Source organism: Ciona robusta, chromosome 8, assembly GCF_009617815.1.
Source record: "Ciona robusta chromosome 8, ASM961781v2".
NCBI lineage: Eukaryota > Metazoa > Chordata > Ascidiacea > Phlebobranchia > Cionidae > Ciona > Ciona robusta.
The window spans coordinates 7,602,938-7,621,116 of NC_143242.1; the positions used below are offsets into that span (position 1 = coordinate 7,602,938).

An 18,179-nucleotide genomic window follows, 5' to 3' on the forward strand; every position below is an offset into this window, starting at 1 on the left:
AGATCTCATTTAGACTTACAGGTCAAAAAAAGCAATTAAGTGGCGCCTTAAATTAGGAGAGTTGTATTTTTTGTAAACAGTGCCGTTCTAGTTACGTTGGTAGTCCCCAAACAAAAACAGTGTTTCTATAATTTATATTTATCCAACTTTACGCATGGTTGGTTTTTGTTTTTATTATTTGTAGTAAGTTTTTAATATTTCAGTTGTTTTTATTTCTAATTTAAGCCAAAATACGAGTTCCTGTATTTTCATGGTGTAAAATTTTAGGCGCTGGTAAAAAATCCCTCATATGTTACAGATTAGGCTGGTGGAAAGTGTTAGTGGGTGGTATAGTTAGGGTTCGGGGTTACATGAGTCATTACTAGTTACGTTTACCGGTCAAATAACATAGGAAGAATAAAAGGCTCACTAGCACCAAATCTTATGGTTTTACCAAATATTCGTGTTAGAGGTTGGTGGTTAGGGGGTTAGTGGTTAGTAAGGTGGGGGAGGATTCTTCATTAGCACCTTTATAGTTTTACCAGTATATGATATTGTTTATATACAGTATGCAGAATTTTAGTGTTTTTTGTATCATTAGTTATATTTAATAATGCTGCAGGCAAATGACGATGCACAAATCGGGGTGCACGGCCCAAAGGTGCAAAATAAACTTGGAAAATGTCCTTTTATCAAGAAATTAGACCCAGTTGGTCAAACTGATGAAACTAATCCAAATGTACCTTGGAAAAAATGTGATAACACCAAACAAAGAAGAAGCAAGTCATGCAGAATGATGTGTAAAACAAAGAAACAGCAAAGCTTATTGAATAATAAGTGTAAAGTTCAAGAAAAAGTTTGCTGCATTAAAAATCGCATTGGGGTGTCAACATTTTGCCGAGCTTTCCCGTTTCACCTGATTTTCAATAAAGAGTTAGAACTTCTGCAAGTTGGAGTTGCTTTCTTGCGCGTCTTGTCGGCAGATAGAGCAGCAAGCGTGGTTTATGGGAAAAAGTCAAAATTACCACGAACTTTATTCAATGACCAATTTTCAATCGTGTCGCCAGCTTTACAAACCAATGACGTAACTTTTGAAACTCTGCTTCAATTTGTAAATGAACCGTTCACCATCCAATTGAAGAAACAGGAAAATCCAAGCTCGCAATATAGTAACACCCCTCTTATGGTAAGTTTTGTATACTGTTGCCGCTAAAAGTCAATTGCATTTGGGGTAACATCCCAGAATCCCAGGTCTTCAACAAGTACTTTATCCACAATAGAATAAAGTGAAGTGAATTGCATGTTAAAAGTAGCCGTATTATTGAGTAGTTATAATATGATATGTTACGTGCCAAAACAAAGTTTGGACATACCATTTGTAATGAAAGCGGAGGGCTTAAACTTGTGTGTGTTTTAAAAGGGGAATAAAGGTTAAGAAACTGCTGTATGCGCTACCATACTATTTGTGCCAAACTTTTAAAATGCAGTTGAACCAGCAATAGTTAGACGTATAATCTTATATCACAAATCTAACTTATTGCTCTTCTTATCCGCACAACAGGTTTGGCACCTTATGTGAGAAAAATAATCGCTAAAATTGTGAAAATAATGGCGTAAATAAGTTTGTGTTCATTTATTTGTGTTTTTACTTTTGACAATAACATAACATACAGAAGATTTTAAATGACTGCTGTTTTTAGTGGTTTTAACTTTTAGAGGAAATAATTTTTAAAGGTATTTCAAATACTTTCTAGTCATGCGGAAGTTCTCCAGAAAGCAAAGACAATATCTCTACACAAATTGTTTCTGTAACTATATCTAAATAATAATCTCTCAGTTTATTGATTTTATTTGCATGTGTGGCCTATTTAAATTAATTATTTTAAAACATAAAATATACAGTGTTATTTCAGGTATACTTATTGTTTAAAACAGACAGAATAGCATCTCGCATATCATATTACTATATTAGATTGCTCAATATGTGTGTTGGTTTATATTTAGATAATAAATCTGTAAAACAAGGTATTTAAAGCACATTTCTTGTATATAAAACTGTAAAACTTACATGATTCTTGTGCCTTTGTGGTCTGTATACCATATACAAAACAGAATTATATATAATAATAATAATTAAAAATAGTTGTAAATTTTTATTATTGTAAATTGTATGTCTTATTTTATATGTTATTTATAATATTTAATATTTACAAATCTTATTTTTGCACTAACAAGTTATTTTTAATGAAAAATTATTGCTATATGGCTGTTAGAACATGCTGTATATAGCCTATTTCATATTCCATATATTGCCAATTGTTTAAATTGCAACAAAGGTGTTTTTAACAAGTTCTCTAACGAAGTGAGAAATTTAATTAAGTCTTATTGGTGTCTGTGGTCCTTTGAGAGTCCCTGATTATGTTAGTTGCAACGTACTAATCCAGTGGTGGCTTAGATAGGATTATTGATTCTTACCTACATGGTATCTTGTCTTGCGTGTGTTGCTTGCTTGGGGGATTTTAATTCAAGGTGTTTTGTTTGTTGCATGATTGCCACTTTAAAAAAGGGTTGGATTCTATTTGTTGGTGCTTAATTGTTGTTTATAATTAGGTTTATTATTGTTCAACCATGGCTTTATATCAGTTAACTTCGGCCTATCTCGTTGTAGAACCTCACCTGACCCATATATAAAAAACAAAACGTACAATACTTATACAAGTTTCACCCAATATTGTATATACAGCCTATATCTGAAAGTTCGCTTCTTTTTAAGGTCATTTGGTAAATAAAATTTATAATTTTACTAGAAGCAATTTCAAGTAGGCTATTACATTATACCTTGTAAGCTGTAATGGTGGCAACAGTAGCCTAACTTGCAATACCATTAAAGCAGCAAAACCTGTTACTTTTTTATTTAACCTATATTTGCTTCTTTATACATTAGGGGATGGACATCCGTGGACAGATGGTTTATGTTGAAGAGAGCAAAGCCATGTTGTTCCTTGGATCACCTAACTTGAGGAAACTTGAGGAACTGAACAAAACAGGGATGTTCATTTCAGATATTCCAATACACGATGCCACGCGTGATGTTATATTGGTGGGGGAACAAACTACAGCGCAAGAAAGCTTGAAAAGAAGGATGGATAAAATTAGGTTGGTTTATTATTCTGTTGCTGTTGCCATTTATAATATTAAGCATAGTAATATAATATACAGCTTTTCTAGTCTTCTCGTAATAGCGTTTATTTTTGGTATGGCTGACAATTTAGACAACCCATTAGTGACCACTGGGTTTAAGCAATTGCTGTTAAGTGTCTTGCACAATGACACACACGCCCACAATGGTGGCAGCGTCAGTCAAAATGACATGGTAATACAATTGGCTTTGCTTTGCCAATATCATCTATTAATTATTAAATATTAGTTGGTGTAACTTTGTGTTGCTGTTGCTCATATTAGGCAAAGCGTAGAAAACCCATTAGTGGCCTCTGGATTTGAGCAATTAAATATCTTGCCCAAGGACACATACGTCAAAAATGACATGGTTTTACAATTGGCTCCTGCTTTTACAAAATCCATAGATAAACAATCACCCACAAAGTAACCTACGTGGTACCTTGTGGGCAGGCATGAGGTGTATGAAACAGAATATGCATGTTATAATGACAATTGTTGCCCTTTCATGCGACTATGCGAGGATAAATAAGTTACATACGCGGTAACTTGTAAGCAGGCACGAGGTGTATGAAACAGAACACCAGTGTTATAACAGCTGTCATTGCTCGCCATGGGAGGATAAAGTAAGTTACATTCATTCTTTCATTCATAAACATGATATAACGCAGAGGGACTTTGGAGGAAAACAACAACGCATTAGAGCAAGAAAGAAGGTTAAACGTTGATCTTCTTTATTCTATCTTCCCTGTTGATATTGCTGAAGACCTTTGGTTGGGAAAGCAAGTTAAAGCACGACAGTTGCAGGTTTGGCATTGAATTTATAAAGTATAAAACCATGGGGGAGGAGGGAACACATTTAGATATCCAAACATCCTGATTGTGTTTTAAACAATTAACAACGGTCTATAGGAGTCGTGAGGTAACACTTTTATAATTCTTTAAATATTCTTTGTTTACTATTAAGTAGGACGAGAAAATAGAACCAAAAGCTGTCCCATCTTCCCCATTCTATTATATGTTAATGGCTTAAGTATGAAATTAAAATCTTAACCAATCCTACTTTATATATCTTACAGGATGTGACGATGTTGTTTTCTGACATCGTTGGCTTCACTTCCATCTGCGCGACTTGTACGCCAATGGAAGTTATTTCAATGCTGAGTAATCTGTATGTTCTGTTTGATAAACAATGTGGAATATATGATGTTTATAAGGTTTGTACCTGCTGTTAATTATACAATAACTGTTATAAGTCTGCAACCATTGGATATTGGTCACGATAACGAAGAACAAGAGAGTTTACAAAGGAAAAACGTGTAGTAAGGGTAAAACAACAGTTGTTAAAACACGCTTATTAATAAAAAAGAAAGAAATTATGTTTTAAAAAAAGCTGTGACCGATACTTTACCATTTAAGGTTGAAACCATTGGTGATGCTTACTGTGTGGCTGGTGGTTTACATCGGGTCACAGACACGCACGCACACCAAATAGCTTGGATGGCTTTGTTTATGATGAATTGTGCTGGGACAGTATACACTCCAACAGGGCTGAATATTTCGGTAAGTATATAATTTAACACATATTAGGATCCCAGGCTTGATGGTGCCATTAATAGTGTATGTATCTCTCGGCAAGACACTTAACAATTGCTCCAACCCAGTGGTTACTAATGGGTTGTCAGCCATGTATAAGCACTTAGGTCTTTCTGGTAACTTGTGATCAGGTATGAAACAGAACACCTGTGTTATTACGGCTGTTGTTGGCCCGCTACGCAAGGATAAGGAAATTACTCTGTAGTTATTATATACTCATTATCATTGTTATATCTCACAAACTTATTTGAAACACACGTTGATCTGCTGTTTTACACTTTTAACAAAACATTATCTTATTCATTCCAGATGAGAATAGGCGTCCACACAGGTTCTGTAGTTACTGGTGTAGTAGGGACACGAATGCCTCGTTATTGTTTATTTGGTAACAATGTTACTTTGGCAAATAAGTTTGAATCTCACAGTGAAGCTGGTCGTATTTATGTCAGTCCTACTTCATACAAGTAAGTAATAAACTGATGATTCAAAAGCGAGCACGAGGTGTGTGAAACAGAACACCCAGGTTATAATGGCTGTCATTGTCCCGCCATGCGAGAATAAATAAGTTACATACGTGGTAACTCGTAAGCGGGCACGAGGTGTATGAAACAGAACACCAGTGTTATAACGACTGATTTATGTATTAGATTAATTTGTTTCTGGGGTAGTAAGTCAACTTGGTATATGTCACGTCGCATGCCTCAGTGTATGACCTCATCCATGTAGATAGGCTAACTTATTTAAGCTTTAATTCTAGGATTAAAGTAAAAGTTGACATTTTCTATTTCCCTTAAATTGTAATAGATTAATGCTCATGAAAAATAGAAATGAGATGCTGTAAGCTGTACATAAAAATTCAAGGTAAAGGAAAGTCAGAACATAGCATCAAAGCGGCAGCCGTTGCAACAGGCTTAGAAACATTTAGTACAGTTTTTAGAAGTACTAGTAGCAAGGCATTATATATTCGGAGGTTAATTTAACTTATAGTTAACAAATGTGGCATAAAGATGCTTTAACGTAAGTTGTAACTTATATTTAATGAAGGAAGATATGATCTAGTAGGTTGGGGTAAGATGGCCGATGTATATATATACTAGGTTGGGGTAAGATGGTTCATGTTTCATTCTCTTTTATCGTCCCATTTGGTTGTAAACAAAGAATATTTACAGAATTATATAACCATACCCTTTAAAATGCCGTTGTTAGTTGTTAAAAACATTATTTAGAAATATGTGTTACCATGTGCTAACAGTATCCATCTTACCCCATAATACTATGTATGTTATTGTGCTAAAATGTGTAATCATTTGTTGTTGCAATAATACACATTCTTACTTTACCAATGATACATTATGATGTCATAAAGGTTCCTATGTAAGGACCCAGGGTTTAAGTTCACACCACGCCCAAGAGACAAGCTACCAGCTGGCTTCCCATCTGAAATACCTGGCTGTGGATATTTCCTTGATGAATACACACTACCTGTGGATGAGAAACTAATCAACCAACTCCATTCAGATATCTCATCAAGGAAGGATAACGGATTGCTTGAAACAAACTTATAAACCAAACAATTTTAAATGACTTGTCTTATTGTCACCATGTTATAACATGTACCATATGGGCACATTATGTGATTTTTTCCTTAGCATAAATAATACAGTAGGGTGGAGGGAGATGGGACACCTTTTCATTCTATTTTCTTGTTCTATTTGGTAGTAAACAAAGAACATTCAAGGAATTATAATACCATATCCTCACGACTCCCATAGACCGATGTTAATTGTTTAAAACACGATCAGGATATTTGGATATTATGTGCTAAAGGTGTCCCGTCTTCCCCCACCATGCTATATATGCTGTAACCTTTAACTCTAACCACTGCTGATTCCTGCACTTTGCACTTTATTATGATTCCAATCAAAATCACTTTGCACAAACCAATCTTCTTCAGTTTAACATAATAACTTCATTAGAGCGAAATAGGAAATTTCTTTTATTTTTTATATCAAACTTTATTGTAGTAATTGTGTTATTTTCTTTTGGGATTTACACATTAAGTATACACATGCACGAGGTGGGAATAAATGTAACTTGTTTATCCTCACATGGTGGAAAACGACAGTCGTTATAACACGGGTGACCTGTTCCATACACTTCGTGCTTGATTACGAGTTACATGTATGTAACTTTGAGTATTCATAACTAAATTTACGGTTGTATGAAACAGAACACCCATGTTATAACGTCACCCACCACGCGAGAATAAATAAGTTAATTTATTCAACCACCTAAATGTAGCAAATTCATTTTCATTGCTCTTTATGCACTAAACTTACTTTATTCATTTCATCATAAATGTTTCGTGATTTCTTCATCATAAATAATCATGTGAAACCTATTTTATTTGTGATTTCGTATATGATTCTCGTGTTAGCTGTATTTCATAAATTTCGTGATTCGTTTTATGTGATTCATATTAACATTCATATGATTTCAGTGTTACTGCACACGTGATTTTTGTAGTAAATTAATGATACAACTATTCCATACATTTTAAAACGGAATTACTGTCTTGTAACCAGAGGATACTAAATTCGAAGCTCGACGCTGCTACCATTGTGGACGTATGTCCTTGGGCAAGACACTTAACGGTAATTGACTTTTAAATCTGTTTGTCTAAAATTCTACTTCATTTCTGTAATTAAACACTGAAGAATAAGGGTTCGAGGCTCGATGCTACCACTATTGTGGGTGTGTATTCTTGGGCACTTAACGGTAATTGACCTAACCCAGTGAAGTTAAACTATGGTCCATTACAAATAGTTTTCTAACTGTTATATATCGATTACATGGCGCCGTGGTATAGTGGTTAGCGCGCCTGCCTGTAACCCAGAGGTAATGGGTTTAAGGCTCGACGCTGCTACCATTGTTGGCGTTTGTGGCCTTGGGCAAGACACTTAACGGCAATTGCTCCAACTCAGTGGTCACTAATGGGTTGTCTAAATTATCTGCCATATTTAAAAAAAATCACCCACAAAGTAACATATACATGGTAACTCGTAAGCTGACACGAGGTGTTAAACCCGTGTGATAACGACTGTCGTTTTCCGGCCATGCGAGGATAAAGTAAGTTACATTCATTCATTAACTTGACCAACCAAATGCAGAGTTTTAAATTTTAAACAAACGCTCAAGAGAAAATCGTATCATAAAATGGGCCATCATATGTTTGTATTAAAAACAACACAGTATTACTTAATGTATGTTAGTAAGGTGGGGGAAGACGGGACGCCTTTCGCACAAAATATCTAAATATCCGGACTGTGTTTTAAACAATTAACAACGGTCCATTCGTAAGAATCGGTTTTATAACTTATTGAATGCTCTTTGTTTACCACCAAATGAGACAAGAAAATGGAATATAAAGGTGTCCCATCCTCCCCCACCCTACTATACGTAATCTCTTACGTAAAAAGCTACGTAAAAATACACGCAGAGTATATAGAACACACTAATACACCAATCTAAATATGCAGGAAGGTTATATAAACTAATAAAGGGGTTATAGTAATGTGGGGTAAGATGGGATACAATTTGCATATAATATCCCATATTTCCTGATCGTGTTTTTAACAATTATCAACGCTCCTTTTAGTGTTGTAAGGATACGGTTATATAACTTTCCAAAAATTCTTTGTTTCCTACTAAATGGGACGATAAAATAGAATGAAAACATGTATCTTCTTACCCCGCCCTACCATAATATAATACACTCCGAGTTGTTATATCGTAGCTTATTAAGCCATAATAACTTTCGGGGGAGGAAGCTGCTGGACTTGTGTAGTTGTTGTTGTTGTTTGTCCTTGGTCCGCCGCTATAAATATGTTTTAATATAAGTTGGTACCGAATACCAGCACAGTGAATACGGGTTCGAAACTCGACGCTGCTGCCGTTATGAGCGTATGGGTTTTTGGGTAGAACACTTATGAAACGTCCCATAACGGCAATTTATAACACCTGCAAGCGGGCATGAGGTGTATGAAGCAGAACACTCGTGTTAAAACGACTGTCGTTGCCCCGCCATGCGAGGATAAATAAGTTACAAACGTGATAAACTTAAACTCGTAAGCGGACACGAAGTGTATGAAACAGAATGTTCGTGTTATAACGACTGTTGTTGCCCAACCACGCGAGAATAAATAAGTTACATTCATTCAACTATCGACAAATGTCCCTCATTTACTATGTAATCCTAAAAGTAACAAGTCGTATAGTAAGGTGGGGGAAGATGGGACACCTTTTCACTCTATTTTCTCGTCCCATTTGGTAGTAAACACAGAACATTCAAAGATTTATAAAACTGTATCCTCACGACTCCCATAGACCCTTGTTAATTGTTTTGAAAAATACATCAGGATATTTCGATATTATGTGCTAAAGGTGTCCCATCTTCCCCCATCCTACTATATTCATATTCCAACTTACCCGATATAGCTACGAACGCAAACCCCCATATAATACTCCATACCCAGCCAATGAAGAAAAATACCAACGCAATCTGTGCTAACCCAATCCAGAAGTTAATACAGAAAGTTCCAAACCGACTTCCACCGGATTCCCCAACATTACCACAGCATAGCACGCTGAAGGCTGCAATAATGGTGCCTAAAAAAAAACTTTTTTGAGTTGATGGTAAAAAAAATAAACAAATTTAAAGAAACATTTTTTGGAAAAATAAAAGGTGTTTTTTAAAGGAAAACAATACTTAATTAGGGGAAGGGAGGCAATAAAGTATTTGCTTTACGTTTTACAACAAAAGTGTTCGTTATTTAAACAAAATATACATAAACATCGCTTTCAATGGCGTACCATATGCCGTTCTCTTTGAAAGAACTTCTTTTGAAAGAACTTCTTTGAGAAGTGGTTAAAGCCTTGAGCCTATTTAGCATATAAGCTTCGCACAAAAGTCGAGAAGATTGTGCTAAAAAAACGCCCATTGTTGGCTGATTATAATACACGGTTGAATGTGATTGAAAACTAAATATTTGTCCTGTAAGTTAAGCAAGTCCAGACATGTGTATTATACTCTGCGAATTTTATAAAGAGACAATCGGGTATCTTTGGTTACTTGTTCGGCGTCGTGGAAAATGGTTAGGTGGAAAGGAGTACGAGCTGTACAACATTGTTGGCGTATGTGTTATTGAGCAAGACACTTACCGGCAATTGCTCCAAACGAATGGGTTGTCTAATTGTCAGTTATACATAAAAATCAACCAAACACAAAGTTACATACGTGGTAACTTGTAAGTGGGTACAAGGTGTATGAAACAGAACACCCGTGTTATAACAACTTTCATTGCCCCGCCATGCAAGGATAGATAAGTTACATACGTGGTAACTGGTAAGCTGGCATAGGTTTATGAAACAGAACACCCATGTTATAACGACTGTCGTTGCCTCGCTGCCCAAGAATAAACAAGTTCCATTCACTCACCAATTCCCGGCAGGATAAAGTTGACAACACACAGAAAAATAGCCAATGGCATTGGTAGTTGGGGAATGGCTTGTCGCATTCCGTCCATAGAGCTCTTGTTGTTTACAACTGTAGTTTGCGTAACATACTGTGGCTGTTGGGGGCCCATATTCTGCTGCATTTGAGGCTGAAATCCCATATTCTGTTGCATTTGTGGCTGCTGAAACCCCGTGTTCGGTTGCATCTATATTGAGGTTTTATAATGAGGTGTAAAGTTATAAATATCTCACATCAAAGTCATAGCGCGTTGGGTGGGGCAAGACGGGACACGGTTACAACATAATATCCAAATATCCTGTTCGTGTTTCATGCATCACCAATACCCAAAGTTATATATGTGATTACATTCATTCATTCTTTTAGGACTCGTTGGCGCAATCATATGAACAAAAGTATTTTGCTAATTATTTCATCACTTTTTAAACAAAGCCCCACGCATTAACGATATAAAGGTCCGAGTACTGGCGCATTCCCGCATGTTATATAGTAGGAAGGAGGAAAATGGGACTCTTTCATTCTACTTTCCCACCCCATTTAGTAGTAAACAAAGAACATTCAAACAATTATAAAACTGTATCCCCACGACCCCCATAGACCGTTATTAATTGTTTAAAACACGATCAGGATATTTGAATATAAGTACTGACGCATCTGCATATTAAATACGATGAACAAAAACATTCGATAACTTACCTCATGCGACATTGCATATCCGGGTAAAGCTGATTTATTTTCCTCTGGGTTTTCCATGTTTGTCGTTTGGTATATGCTCACACAATATAACAGGACAGTAACTACGAGTTACCTATATCCAAAGCAATCATATATTACACAGTTAAACCTATATAGTAGGGTGGGGAAGGCGGGACACCTTTAGCACAGAATATCCAAATATCCTGATCGTGTTTTAAACAATTAACAACGTTCTATGGGAGTCGTGAGGATACAGTTTTATAATTCTTTGAATGTTCTTTGCTTACTACCAAGTTGGGGGAGAAAGTATCATGAAAAGGTTTCTCATCTTCCCCCACTCTACTATACAACAGTATAAATGCAAATAATAAGTGCGTAATTTGTTAGAAATCCTAACAAGCCTTTATGTAGCTTCCCTAATGTTTCACACGGTATGACAAATTAAAACCAAAATGTCTTTTGCCAAAATTAACGAAAAACCTTGTGCTAGCAAACGTTTAAAAGCAACTGTTCGAAACGACTATTACGCAACAATTCACGTAAAGTCGGCATACAGAAATATTGAAAACAGATTATTGCACATTTCACTTAAATAATCAGACATAGCTTTTAAATACAACCTTTCCAAATGCCTATTAAAAATACAAAAATACTAAATTTAAATTTGCACTTTTTGCCAAAAGTTTCAAATGCATTGTTTAAACTCCTATATCATAGCAGCGTATCCCAATCTAACAGCCTGAGGCAAACGGTTTTTCATTTGGAAACCGTCACCACAACAACTATAACGCCAACGCGAGCCTAAAGAACATGATATCCCAGTTCGCCAGAACCTTTGTGTCTGGACAGTTTAATTCATTCTATTTTATCTTTTTCTTTCAAAATACGTTGGCTTTTGTTCGTGAAGTTTGCTTGGAACGCAGGATCTATGTTAAAGGTGACTGTACACAGTATCCGGAATTCGTCCGTTTTGTCTGTTTTGTCCGGATTTCGTTGCCGCATGCGGAACTCGGCAATGGGTTTGCATACGACTTCGCATGCCGGATACTGTGTACAGCCACCTTCAAGATGGTTTATATTTTTATTCTTTTTATCGTCCCATTTGCTTCGAAAATACATTATTACCGATATGTTTGACTTTATATTTTTATATATTTTTACTTTTTATTCGATTTATTAATCTTCAGAAACATTCAATAACTTTTGATACCTGGTCCGCGGTCACACGGTGTAAATCTATACCATGATAAAAGTAATACGACACACATGTTGGCTAGAACAAACACAAAGCACAATATGCGTGGCTTGAAACAATATATAGTAGGCTGGGTAGGATGGGAACTGTTAGCCCATATTTTCCGGTCGTGTTTATAGAATGAGTAATTGATTAAAACAGTATACGGCGGGTCTTCTAATTTCGTATAGCTCGTGTAGAGATATACAATTGAAAACCAACTTATGTGGTAACTTATAAGTGGGCACGATGTGTATGAAACAGAACACCCGTGTTATAACGACTGTCGTTGCCCCGCCATGCGAGGATAAATAAAGTTACATACGTGGTAACTTGTAAGTGGGCACGAGGTGTATGAAACAGAACACCCGTGTTATAACGACTGTCGTTGCCCGCCATGCGAGGATAAATAAGTTACAAACGTAGTAAATCGTAAGCTGGCCAAGGTGCATATGAAACATAACACCCGTTTTTTAACGGGTGTCAGTGTCCCACCATGTGGGGATAAATAAGTTATACGTTTATAATACAAAATAGCATATACAAAAACACAAAGGGTAAGTTAAAACACACGAATCGTTTTTTAAAGTTGCCAATAGCGTTGCTGAAAACGGGTCGTAGCGTAAATAGCTTCACCATTGCATAATTTGGCAAATATTTGCTGTTATTTAGGATTTCTATACGAAACCACAGTGAACAAAATATGAATCGGTGTGAAATTTATTTCTTTTTCCTTGACTTGGCTAACTCCCTTTCAACCATGTGTAGGTACTTCTTTATGTTCAAGTCTATAAATAGAATATGTTTTAAAATTAGGTATGGGGTATTATAGTAGCGGTGAGAAAGATGGGAAACCTTTAGCACATAATATCTTAACATCCTGATCGTGTTTTAAACAATTACCAACTGTCTATGGGAGTCGTATAAGAATACGGTTTATATTCTTTGAATTTTCATTGTTCACTACCAAATGGGACGCCCTACTATATAGCCTACAATCCTTTTTTGAAAGAAGGTTGAAAACAACAAGGAATACAAAAAATCTATCTCCAAAAATATTCACTCACAAAGTAACATATATGCCAACTCGTAAGTGGGCACGAGGTTTATGAAACAGAACACCCGTGTTTAACGACTGTTGTTGCCCTGCCATGCGAGGATAAATAAGTTACATACATGGTAACTCGTAAACGGGCACGAGGTTTATGAAAATGAACACCCGTGTTATAACGACTGTCGTTGCCCCACCATGCGAGGATAAAGCAAGTTACATACATGGTAACTCGTAAACGGGCACGAGGTTTATGAAACATAACACCCGTGTTATAACAACTGTCGTTGCCCCGCCATGTGAGGATAAATAAGTTACATACGTGGTAACTCGTAAACGGGCAAGAGGTTTATGAAACAGTACACCCGTGTTTAACGACTGTTGTTGCCCCGCCATGCGAGGATAAATAAGTTACATACATGGTAACTCGTAAACGGGCACGAGGTTTATGAAAATGAACACCCGTGTTATAACGACTGTCGTTGCCCCGCCATGCGCAATTTACATTCATTCATTCAATCTGATACAAACGATATCCAAACCTATCGGTTCGTGTGAGTATTCCTTTGCATTCTGCAAGTAATATCTTGATAACTCATATTCACGTAGGTAGTAGCATGCCATCCCAGCCCTCATTAATGCTTTAACGTTATCATCTCGTATATCAAGAACACGTAAGCAATATTCTTTAATTCTTCGGTAAGGAACTCGCTCTTTGTGCATGAGACAAACTAAAATGTAAATTGTAAATTCAGTGAAAGATTTAGTAGAGTGAGGGAAGACGGGACACCTTAGGCACATAATAACCAAATATCCCGATCGTGTTTTAAACAATTACCAACGGTCCATGGGAGTCGTGAGAATTCGGTTTTATAATTCTTTGAATGTTCTTTGTTTACTACCAAATGGGATGAGAAAATAGAAAAAGGGTATAAACAAACTTGATAAACGACGGGATATTGGGATTGGTAACATGCATCACAATATGACATTATTGGGGGAAGGTTTTCTGTATTGTTGAAATACACATTGGCATTTTACGTTTTGCCGCAGTAGTTCGCGCGTCTACCTGTAGCTCAAAGTTCAAGACCGGTGCTACTATTGTGATCGTATGTGTCTTTGGGCAAGACAGTTAACGACAATAAGTTTAACCCTGTCGTCAATAATGGGTTGAAGTAATTGTTAAACATGCTTTAAAAAAATAAAAATAAACCACCCACAAGTTACATACATAGTTCCATACGTGGTAACTTTTAAGCAGGCACGAGAAAAACGTCTGTTGTTGCCTCTACACTCGATGATAAATAAGTCACATTCGTTATCCGGATGCCACTTTATATTTTAAACTGATGTTCCATCGTTCGTTGTTACGCACGCATAACATTTATGAACGTATCGCTTACAGTAAATACACCATGGCTTTAGTTTCAGGTCATCTTATACTTTCGAGTAACACCTGGGTTTATATTCATGTTTTGTCAACATATCAGTTATTACGATCGTAATTCGATAAACTGGCCCGTTGTATTCATGAATTATAACTGTTCATGCCTATTTTCAACACAATAAAATTTCTATTTCATTTACTTTATTAATTTTGTAAGTTGTTTATATAGTAGGATGGGGAAAGATGGGACACATTTAGCACATAATATACAAATATCCTGATCGTGTTTTAAACAATTACAACGGTCTATGGGAGTCGTGAGGATATGGTATTATAATTCTTTAAGTGTTCTTTGTTTACTACCAAATGGGACGAGAAAGTAGAATGAAAAGGTGTCACATCTTCGGGCCATTGATTTTCCAAAATTTTCAAAGGGGACCCTGGTGTAAAAAGGTTGGGAACCCCTGTTTTAGACCGAATTTCTAAATTTAAAAGCGAGGTAACTCTATGTTTACGCAGTAACCGAGTCTTTGTTCGTGACCTACGGCTTAACTAAAGGACTTGTAAGGACCACTTGCTGGCAATTAGGGATTAAATGAAGTGCAAATTAACTTGTACATGATTAACAATAGCTTTGTACAAAGAATTCTAAGTGTCTAACCCCTTGGTTGGGCAACTATACTCAAATAAGGGCACGAGAACACCTTTAGTAATTTTTCCAACGACGAAAATAAACCAATATGATTGATTGCTACTTTTTTACAACGTATGGCGGCGCAACGAAAGTCGTTATAGGCTACACAGGTTTTATACACCTCGTGTTACCACGTATGTAACTTTGTGGGTGATTGTTTTTCTGTGTGACTGATACAACCCATTAGTGACCACTGGGTTTGAGCAATTCCCGTTAAGAGTTTTGTCCAAGGACACATAAGCCCACAATGGTAGCAGTGCCAACCTTCAAGTTCATACCTTCTTGGCTAACCACTGTGCTATATATGGAGCCGGTCTATATAGTATGTAGTTATATAATAGGGTGGGGGGAGAGACACCTTTAGCACATAATGTCCTAGTATCCGAACCGTGTTTTAAACAATTAACAACAGTCTATGGGAGCTGTGAGGATACGGTTTTATAATTCTTTGAATGTTCTTTGTTTACTACCAATTTGGACAAGAAAATAAAGTTAAAAGGTGTTCCATCTTCCCCTACCCTACCGTATATCTCTCATACCTGCTAGGTTCAGAAAGCAATCTATCTCCACCGCTTCTTTGATCTCTTTTAATTCACTCGGCATCACTCTAAGTGGCATCTTATCTTTGTCCATGGATTCGAACTCGGGACTCCAAATAACCCCTTCGTCAGGATCCAAACCTGGTGGAAATAGAACACTTTTCCGTGTTACCAGTGTTATTGTGAATATTACTTTAACAAACGCAGTAAAACTAATAAGAGAAGGTATAATCGTAATTGAGGTGTGCGGAATGGAACTCCTGTGTTGCAATGACCTTCGTTGCCCCGCCATCATGCGATTACCAGCCAAACATAAAAAATCCTTCAAAATAAGTAATGCATACGTGGTATCTTGTAAGCGGGCACGAGGTGTATGAAACGGAACACCTTAGGTTATAATGACAATTGTTGCCCGGTCACGCGAGGATACATAAGTTACATCCATTCATATATAGATATAGTTCGTACTCACCTTTAATGTACAGCATCGCCTGGTGAAACAACTTCGTAGCTTCCCGATATTTCTTCGCTTGCACGCATTCCACTCCTTTGTTCTTCAGTTCCATTCCAACGCTAACTTTCGTTTTCATGTCCTGCATATACAAACACATATTTTAACACAATGAGCATTTGCCAACAGTGTAGTCTATATAGGCAACGGTATGATGCCATGTACACTCATTAAAATTATCGCCTTCATGTAGGCAGTGATGGCAATTGCTTCAACTCAGTGGTCACTGATGGGTTGTCTAAATTGTCAGTGGTTTGTTAAAACAATTACCCATAAAGTTACATACGTGGTTACTCGTAAGGGGACACGAGGTGTATGGAACAGAACACTCATGTTCTAAGAGTCTAACATAACTCATTTATGTTTTTTTCTCTCATCCTTTCACACGAAGCATTTTGTAGGGTAGGGAAAGATGGGGCCTTTTTAATACTATTTTCTCGTCCCATTTGATAGTAAACAAAGAACATTTAAAAAATTATAAAACCGTATTCTCACGACTCCCGTAGACCGTTGTTAATTGTTTAACACACAATCAGGATATTTGGATATTGTGTGCTTAAGGTGTCCAATCTCCCCCCCCCCTCACACCCTACTATGTCACACATCACCTGTATAAAGTTAACCTTTGCCTTCCTAGGCGACAATATCATTGGATCTTCGTACGCCGCCCTGTTAGTGATGACGGCTGTTTTGCATCGAAACTCTCGCTTTACCACATCGAACAAACCGACTTTCCCTGTTTGGTTTTAAACTTGTTATTATACAGCATAAAAGTAACAGCTTAATCGAAGATCGTAAGCGGGCATGAGGTGTATGAATTAGAACACCTCTGTTATAACGACTGTCGTTGCCCCGCCATGCGAGGATAATAATAATAATAATAATAACTTTTATTGGTATCTTCGATTACGGTAGCGAAGATTTAAAAATATTTTAAACGAAAAGACAGGATATAGCGACAAAACAACAGTTGTTAAAACACGCTTACGGTTAAAAACATATTAAAAACAACGGATAAATAAGTCACATACGTGGTAACTTGTAAGCTGGCGAGGTGTATAAAACAAAACAACCGTGTTATAACGACTGTAGCTGCCACGCCATTTGAAGCGTAAATAAGTTACATACGTGGTAACTCGCATTCATGACAAGGTCGGTTTCATATTTATAATATATATGTATAATTTTATTTAGAATTCACGGTATATGTCCGATCTCTCCCATGTAGTCTAAATTCGCATCATATCATGACGTCACACCTGTTTTATTGTCGTCAAGGTCACCTGACGTCACCAGAAGATCGTCATCATCATCGTCTTCATCTCGGATTCGATGACGTATTTTACCGACAATGATTTCGGAATTGTTCGGTTTGTTTCGGATAACATCGGCTTCGACCTCGGAATCAGATTCACGTATTGAAGTCATGCTTTCAGGCCATCTTTGTGTGATCCTGGAGCTTGAACTTGGAGTTGGACTGCTTGATGAAACTTCACTTGGTGGCGGCATTGCGTATTAAAATTAAACTAAATTGCGCCTCCTGAAAAATCAAACGACATTGAAAAAAACGGTGGCTTCCTCAACGCGAAAAATGGAATAATGTGACAACTTTAGACTTAATTAAGATTTCTCTTTGCGATAAATGTAGAAATAAACCAAATCAACGAAGAGAAGGGAATAAGCAACAAAACGACAGTCGTTAAAAACACGCTCTACGATAAAGTAAAAACTGCTGAAGGAAAACGTCAAATAAAAGCGTGGCTGCTAAACCGAACAGAACAA

The 18,179-nt window shown here is 36.7% G+C and overlaps 3 protein-coding genes across 4 annotated transcripts; 1 reads left to right on the forward strand and 2 right to left on the reverse strand.

The window, feature by feature from the left end:
• The first annotated feature begins 201 nt into the window (after positions 1-201).
• On the forward strand, positions 202-7,297 carry LOC149732996 (guanylate cyclase soluble subunit alpha-2-like). 2 transcript variants are annotated; one of them, XM_089883344.1, is made up of 8 exons: positions 202-1,165; positions 1,734-1,787; positions 2,924-3,135; positions 3,828-3,963; positions 4,236-4,373; positions 4,576-4,719; positions 5,062-5,216; positions 6,119-7,297. In XM_089883344.1, the coding sequence occupies exons 1-8, from the start codon at positions 593-595 to the stop codon at positions 6,315-6,317; spliced, it is 1,611 nt and encodes a 536-aa protein (XP_089739470.1). In that variant the 5' UTR covers positions 202-592; the 3' UTR covers positions 6,318-7,297. The 2 variants fall into 2 exon arrangements, with proteins under 2 accessions (XP_089739470.1, XP_089739471.1); XM_089883345.1 differs by lacking the exon at positions 1,734-1,787 and having other exon boundaries at positions 206-1,165.
• A 607-nt stretch (positions 7,298-7,904) lies between these two features.
• LOC149732997 (protein stum homolog) lies at positions 7,905-11,183 on the reverse strand. Its single transcript, XM_089883364.1, has 4 exons — positions 10,982-11,183; positions 10,250-10,472; positions 9,241-9,420; positions 7,905-8,629 (listed from the first exon to the last, which is right to left on the reverse strand). Exons 1-4 carry the CDS (start codon positions 11,036-11,038, stop codon positions 8,553-8,555), a joined length of 537 nt encoding a protein of 178 aa, XP_089739490.1. The 5' UTR covers positions 11,039-11,183; the 3' UTR covers positions 7,905-8,552.
• Positions 11,184-12,069: 886 nt separating this feature from the next.
• On the reverse strand, positions 12,070-17,906 carry LOC149732998 (tetratricopeptide repeat protein 9C-like). Its single transcript, XM_089883360.1, has 6 exons — positions 17,657-17,906; positions 17,006-17,133; positions 16,359-16,479; positions 15,887-16,027; positions 13,809-13,997; positions 12,070-13,003 (listed from the first exon to the last, which is right to left on the reverse strand). The coding sequence occupies exons 1-6, from the start codon at positions 17,904-17,906 to the stop codon at positions 12,936-12,938; spliced, it is 897 nt and encodes a 298-aa protein (XP_089739486.1). The 3' UTR covers positions 12,070-12,935.
• Positions 17,907-18,179: the final 273 nt, after the last annotated feature.

Coding starts and splice junctions, on each gene's coding strand:
- LOC149732996 (XM_089883344.1), top strand. CDS start 593: ATGCTGCAGGCAAATGACGATGCACAAATCGGGGTGCACGGCCCAAAG. Junction 1,166..1,733: donor ATAGTAACACCCCTCTTATG/GTAAGTTTTGTA, acceptor AATACTTTCTAG/TCATGCGGAAGTTCTCCAGA. Junction 3,136..3,827: donor AGAAGGATGGATAAAATTAG/GTTGGTTTATTA, acceptor GATATAACGCAG/AGGGACTTTGGAGGAAAACA.
- LOC149732998 (XM_089883360.1), bottom strand. CDS start 17,906: ATGCCGCCACCAAGTGAAGTTTCATCAAGCAGTCCAACTCCAAGTTCA. Junction 16,028..16,358: donor GGCGATGCTGTACATTAAAG/GTGAGTACGAAC, acceptor TATTTCCACCAG/GTTTGGATCCTGACGAAGGG. Junction 13,004..13,808: donor ATACTCACACGAACCGATAG/GTTTGGATATCG, acceptor TTCTATTTATAG/ACTTGAACATAAAGAAGTAC.
- LOC149732997 (XM_089883364.1), bottom strand. CDS start 11,038: ATGGAAAACCCAGAGGAAAATAAATCAGCTTTACCCGGATATGCAATG. Junction 10,473..10,981: donor GATATGCAATGTCGCATGAG/GTAAGTTATCGA, acceptor ACCTCAATATAG/ATGCAACCGAACACGGGGTT. Junction 8,630..9,240: donor TGCGTTCGTAGCTATATCGG/GTAAGTTGGAAT, acceptor ACATATTTATAG/CGGCGGACCAAGGACAAACA.